Source organism: Phallusia mammillata, chromosome 6 (genome assembly GCF_965637545.1).
Source record: "Phallusia mammillata chromosome 6, kaPhaMamm4.hap1.1, whole genome shotgun sequence".
In the NCBI taxonomy this organism is placed as follows: domain Eukaryota; kingdom Metazoa; phylum Chordata; class Ascidiacea; order Phlebobranchia; family Ascidiidae; genus Phallusia; species Phallusia mammillata.
The window spans coordinates 23,564,969-23,572,014 of NC_137257.1; the positions used below are offsets into that span (position 1 = coordinate 23,564,969).

Sequence of the window (7,046 nt, forward strand, 5' to 3'; positions counted from 1 at the left end):
TGTGTGGTCAGGGTTGGGTAAGCTAGTTTTATTTAGTAAAAGATAACTTTCTCGCCTTTCCCAAAATCTTAGGCCAAATTCGGGATCACCTAACTAATTTCGGTTACATTTGGCGAGCACGCCAGGACCCTGCTACCGCTTGTAGGTGGTCACTCCGTGGTGAGAACTCGATTTTGTATGGTTTTAGTGTTTCACAGTTTTACTTTTTAATATGGCTTTTAACGTTTTTATAACTCCTCCGCGGTATACGCCTGGAATGGATGTAGAAGGTTTTATAACGCAGTTTGACTCGTACTGCAACAGTGTAAAGGCATCGGAGGAAGTAAAGCGCCACATGTTTTTAACAACCATTGATGACGACCTGCGTTGGTCAGTGCAAGGAAAGGACAGCTGCGTGTTTGAACTGACTTACGAACAGATCAATGAACGTGTACGAAAGTTAAACAAGAGCGACGTGATTTTGCATCAGACGCGCGCTAATTTGTTTCGCCGGCGGCAATTGCCCCAGGAATCTAACAAGGAATTTGTCTATGCTTTGAAGGCAATGGCAGACAAAGCATACCCTAAGGACGAGTCAGTCCGGAACGAAGTGTTGTATTCCTTACTATTGCTTGGTTTAGCTGATCAGTCAGCGGCTATTAACATTCCTAAACAGCTAGGATACAAACGTGACTTTTGGTCTGTGGCCGAATGTGTTATTGGAACTACGAGCCAGGATCCATTACCAGTAATGCCGGTGGAAAAAACGTTGAAAAACGACCCACAACTTCAGCTGATTGAGGACCTCAGGAAACAATGGCAAGACGATTCTAAAGCGCTGGCTGACGCAGTTTCGGCGCTCCAAGCTGACCTGAAGCAAATTCGTGATGAGGTGCGTTCAGAACCCAATCAATTTCCAGCTGGCCGATATCGCCCGGGGAGAGGCGTCTTTAAAGAACAACTCCGATGCTATGGCTGTGGTGAGGTTGGTCATTTACGTCGGTTCTGCAGTTATGGTGAGCAATACAGTGGTGTAAGACGTGATAGAATGTACCAAAATTCTACGTTTTCTAAACCAAGTGTCCACAGACCGAGACCGAGAGCACCAAGCAAACCCTTAGGACCTTCCAAACCTACATCGGCCGGTTCTGACCGTAAGCATATTGTTAAAAAGACATTACCCCGGTTTGTTAATATGATGACAGGAGGTGTTGTCACTTGTGCATTGGTTGACACTGGTGCCTCCGTTACCATTTTGAACCAACGCGTGTGGGATGTTATTAAGCAGAAGATGGTCGACAGCAAATTGGTTCCTCTCGGGAATGACGAATACCTCTCGGGAGTCACGGGCAAGTCCATAAACGTTTTGGGTAAAGCCACTATCTCCATTAAACTAGGAGATTTAGATGTAAACTCTGTTGTGTACGTGGCCACAAGCTTACCTTATGATTGTATCCTAGGTCTGGACTTTTTGCAATCGAAAGGCTGCAGTATATGTTACGAATACAATCTACTAACTGCGGGTACCGCACAAGTTCCTTTGTTGACCTCTCCAATTGTGCAAACAGCCAGAGAGGTATGCCTCCTGGACACCATCAGCATTCCACCTTCTACAGAGATGGAGGTGTACGGACGATACCTACCTCACGCTGACAGTAAGACTATTCCTACCTTTTCCGTGTTAGTTAGCCGTAACGAGGAGTTTTGTCAACGGACGGGTCTACGAAGCGCTAACTGTTTGGGTGTAGTTAAAGGTAATAAAGTTAAAGTTCGTCTGGCTAACTTTAGCGATGAGACGATCGATGTGCTTGACGGGACCCGCATAGCTACAGTTACACCGGTGCATGCTTATGGTCACATTGATAGTCTAATAGATGAATGTTGCGTTATAATCGGTCAAAGTTCCCATGATAAATGTGTATGCAGAAATGCGTGGCGTTCACAAACGTTGACCGATGTGTGCGTTGTTTCGCAGAAGGGTCAAGATGAAAGGGTACCGAACGACGGAGAACACTGGAAGGCTGTCCGAGACGGAGTTACCATTGGCTCGGGGATCAATTCCAGTCAATTAAATGAAGTTTTGAATCTTCTACGCCGTCACCAGAATGCATTTTCGACAACTAGTTCAGACCTTGGACGAACCGGTATTTCGCGCCACGTTATCGACACCGGCGATGCCCCACCTGTTCGTCAACCACCACGACGAATGGCCCAAACCCATAAGCAACAAGTGGAGAACATAATTGGGGAAATGCGAGAACAAGGACTGATTCGCCCTTCGACATCTCCATGGTCCAGTTCCATTGTTTTGGTGAAAAAGAAGAGTGGTGAGCTACGCTTTTGTGTTGATTATTGTCAGGTGAATGAAGTTACTAAGAAAAATAGCTATCCGATACCGCGTGTCGATGACAGCCTAGACGAAATGTCCGGTTCCGCGTATTTTTCGACGCTAGACCTAAAATCCGGCTATTGGCAAATACCAATGGACGAACGTTCACGAGAAAAGACCGCATTCGCTAGCCACATGGGCCTTTTTGAGTTCAACGTCATGCCGATGGGCTTATGTAACTCTGCGGCTAGTTTTCAGAGGTTAATGCGAATTGTACTGCAGGGCATTGAATGGCAGGGTGCGCTGGCATATCTGGATGACATCATTATTTACGCCAGGAGCTTCGATGAACATATGCGTCGTCTCGAGGATGTTCTACTAAGGTTGATCAGAGCTGGGTTAACCCTCAAGCCTTCGAAATGCGACCTCTTTAAAGATGAAGTGCGATTCCTCGGTCACATTGTCTCAAAGCAAGGTATTTTATGTGATCCCGATAAGGTTCGGGCTGTCAAAGAATGGCCGATCCCGAGGAGTGTGAAGCATGTGCGTCAATTTGTAGGCTTAACATCTTACTATCGCAAATTTGTAAAAGGCTATGCATCTATTGCTGCTCCCTTACACAAATTAACTGAAAAAGGCTGCCGTTTTATATGGACTGATCAATGTCAACAAGCGTTTTCATCATTAAAACTAGCGCTTACCACAGCTCCTGTGCTGCGTTATCCAGATTTTACCAAGCGGTTTGTGTTAGATACCGATGTCTCCGATAATGCTGTTGGTTGTGTTCTTGGACAGGTGGTCGATGGGAAGGAGCACGTGGTAGCATACGGAAGTCGAACTTTGAGTAAAGCGGAAAGGCATTACTCCACTACCCGTAAAGAGCTGTTAGCAGTTATTTTTGCGACCAAACTTTTTCGTTGTTACTTGTTGGGCAAAAACTTTCTTCTTCGAACAGATCACTCGTCGTTACGATGGCTTTGGCGATCTCGCGAATTGTATGGTCAGTGCGCACGTTGGGTAGAACACTTGGCCGCCTACCACTTCGAGATGTCCCACCGACCGGGAGCCAAACATTCGAACGCCGACGCATTGAGCCGTGTTCCTGAAGATGATGGGTTTCCGTATGTCATCGTGGATGGTGGAGAACAGACCGAGGTATTTTCAGTCGATTTAAGAGATGTATCTGGGTATAACTTGTCGACGATTGTAGAAGCCCAACACACCGATCAACATCTCAAACCGGTGTTATCTTGGGTTCAACGAGGTATTAGGCCGTCGTTTCGTAATGTTAAGCATCTATCCGCTGAGTCCAGGCATTTCTGGAGTGTTTTTAGCAAGTTAACATGTCGTGATAATATGCTCTTTATTAACGATGACTGTGCTACTCAGGCTTCTGAAGAAGTAACCAAACTCGTCGTACCCATCTCCATGCGGGAAGACGTGTTAACCGCTTGCCATGACATGGCGCTTGGTGGAGGGCATTTGGGCATCGCCAAAACTTTAGGGAAAATATCTGAACGTTTTTACTGGTTTCAGTGGAGGAAGGACACCGAGGCACACTGTCGGAGATGCAACATGTGCAATATGAACAAGAAACCCAGCACGACCGTACGAGCACATCTGGTACCTTCACAAGAAGTGCGGCCGATGCAAAGAATTGAGATCGATGTTTTGGGACCTTTGCCTCTGACCAGGTCTGGGTATCAGTATGTTTTAGTTTCATGTGACTTGTTTACCAAGTATGTTCGAGCATGGCCGATGCGACACCAGAGTGCTCATGAAACTGCGGGTATTTTGTTCCACAGGTGGCTTACGGTCCATGGCGTCCCGGAGATTATACACTCTGACCGTGGCGGGAACTTTGAAAGCGAACTGTTTGCAGAACTGGTGCGGTTGATGGGGTGTACTAAAAGCCGCACGACAGCTTACCACCCAGCTGGGAACGGCGGCGTCGAAAGAAATAACCGTACGATCATTTCGATGCTTCGCAACTATGTACAGCGCGATCCCAAGAGGTGGGACGAGGCGCTATCGGCGGTCGTGGCCTCATACAATGCTAGTCGTCACGAAAGTACTGGCTTATCCCCACATTTTCTGTTGACAGGTCACCAACTGCGCTTACCGGCAGACCTCATCTCGTCGCGACCAACAAGAGCTACCCAGCCATTCGTGCATTTGGAAGCATTGCGTTCCCGACTATTGCTTGCGGAGGAGGTCGCACGCGAAACATTAGAAGTGCAGAGGCAACAAATGGAGCAACGATACAATAGGAAAATCTATGGCGCACCATTACGAGAGGGTGATATCGTCCTTTTGGAAAACACGGTGGTGGCGAAAGATGGTTGTCGTAAGTTTTTGCAACCTTACAAAGGTCCCAAAAATTGTTGCAACACAAGGCACAGTTAATTATGTGATTCAGGACGAACAAGGTGCGATTCAAACTGTGCATTACAACAGGTTGAAAAAGGTCGACATGGAGTACAACAGACAAGAAGAGAGTGGCGAAGAAAATCCAACAACCGAGAACAATGTCCCGCAGGCAGGGAGTCACTTTTGGCTTCCAACTGTCAATGACAACAGTGCTATGCAAAGAGCGACGGGGCGTGAGGAAGTTGAAGACGAAGGCGCTGAAGACGAGCCTGTTGAAAGCGAACCAAGTGAAGACGAAAAACATGAAGACAGCGGCAAGGAAAATGCTGCGCCCGTCGATGATGATACCGGATTGGGCGCAGACATACAAAATGTGGCTGAACAATTGGAAGATCGGCGACCGAGGCGAAATCGGCGACAAACGGTATTTTATCCGGATGCCGAGTCCTAACGGTGTAGGACGTGAACTGAGAGGGGGGGTGTAATGAGCGTGTACGCACATTGTCATTTTCTTTGTTTTCTTACACGACATCACTGTTGCTCACTTACTTTCTTGTTATTTGTTTTCAATGTACTAATCTTATTTATGCACCTGTTTAAGTTAATGTTTCTTAGATTTGTTGTTTTATATTTCACTTCATTTTCACTTTTGTTCTGTTCTATTTTCACTGTTATTTCTAATGATTTTCCACACTCTTCGTTTATATTTAACTTGTTTTCACTTTATAATATTTATTTTACGCACAGTTTTGTCTATATTTACCTCCATATTTGTTTTTATTTGTAATTCACCTTTCGTATTCACACGTTTTTATGTAGCGCTACATTCGCCTACCTAATCAACTGTTGTCTCGCACCAATGATTTGGACGTCGACGTGTCGCGCTTGTACGTTGTAATTGGACGTTAAGATCACGTGGTTTTGCACCTGCCATGTTTCGTTTGCGATTTGAGGCAGTTCTCGCTTGGGCCTCGTGTGGTACGCAGTGTTGTGACGTGTAAGTGCAGTGGCAAAACGCGGTAGCGCTGGATTTTTTATTGTATCGTATCGTATTGTGTTGAAACGTTGAGAGGCGCTCGTTATTTAGAGTTATCGCCTTTTATATATTTTATTAAACTTGTTTTAGTTGAGGCCCTGTTCGGTGTGACCATCTCAACTTTGGTTTTAGCGGTAAGCCGTTAGTGCAGGGTGACCTGGTTTTTACCAAGTTAGGGGCGGTGATCCCGCTATATGTGTGGTCAGGGTTGGGTAAGCTAGTTTTATTTAGTAAAAGATAACTTTCTCGCCTTTCCCAAAATCTTAGGCCAAATTCGGGATCACCTAACTAATTTCGGTTACATTTGGCGAGCACGCCAGGACCCTGCTACCGCTTGTAGGTGGTCACTCCGTGGTGAGAACTCGATTTTGTATGGTTTTAGTGTTTCACAGTTTTACTTTTTAATATGGCTTTTAACGTTTTTATAACTCCTCCGCGGTATACGCCTGGAATGGATGTAGAAGGTTTTATAACGCAGTTTGACTCGTACTGCAACAGTGTAAAGGCATCGGAGGAAGTAAAGCGCCACATGTTTTTAACAACCATTGATGACGACCTGCGTTGGTCAGTGCAAGGAAAGGACAGCTGCGTGTTTGAACTGACTTACGAACAGATCAATGAACGTGTACGAAAGTTAAACAAGAGCGACGTGATTTTGCATCAGACGCGCGCTAATTTGTTTCGCCGGCGGCAATTGCCCCAGGAATCTAACAAGGAATTTGTCTATGCTTTGAAGGCAATGGCAGACAAAGCATACCCTAAGGACGAGTCAGTCCGGAACGAAGTGTTGTATTCCTTACTATTGCTTGGTTTAGCTGATCAGTCAGCGGCTATTAACATTCCTAAACAGCTAGGATACAAACGTGACTTTTGGTCTGTGGCCGAATGTGTTATTGGAACTACGAGCCAGGATCCATTACCAGTAATGCCGGTGGAAAAAACGTTGAAAAACGACCCACAACTTCAGCTGATTGAGGACCTCAGGAAACAATGGCAAGACGATTCTAAAGCGCTGGCTGACGCAGTTTCGGCGCTCCAAGCTGACCTGAAGCAAATTCGTGATGAGGTGCGTTCAGAACCCAATCAATTTCCAGCTGGCCGATATCGCCCGGGGAGAGGCGTCTTTAAAGAACAACTCCGATGCTATGGCTGTGGTGAGGTTGGTCATTTACGTCGGTTCTGCAGTTATGGTGAGCAATACAGTGGTGTAAGACGTGATAGAATGTACCAAAATTCTACGTTTTCTAAACCAAGTGTCCACAGACCGAGACCGAGAGCACCAAGCAAACCCTTAGGACCTTCCAAACCTACATCGGCCGGTTCTGACCGTAA

The 7,046-nt window shown here is 46.0% G+C and overlaps 1 protein-coding gene across 1 annotated transcript; it reads left to right on the plus strand.

Moving 5' to 3' along the window:
- The first annotated feature begins 210 nt into the window (after nucleotides 1-210).
- LOC145234534 (uncharacterized) lies at nucleotides 211-2,667 on the plus strand. The gene is made up of 2 exons (XM_080099251.1): nucleotides 211-2,306; nucleotides 2,591-2,667. Exons 1-2 carry the CDS (start codon nucleotides 212-214, stop codon nucleotides 2,596-2,598), a joined length of 2,103 nt encoding a protein of 700 aa, XP_079955377.1. The 5' UTR covers nucleotide 211; the 3' UTR covers nucleotides 2,599-2,667.
- Nucleotides 2,668-7,046: the final 4,379 nt, after the last annotated feature.

Excerpts from the sequence above, each read along its gene's own strand:
- LOC145234534 (XM_080099251.1), top strand. The coding sequence starts at position 212 with ATGGCTTTTAACGTTTTTATAACTCCTCCGCGGTATACGCCTGGAATG.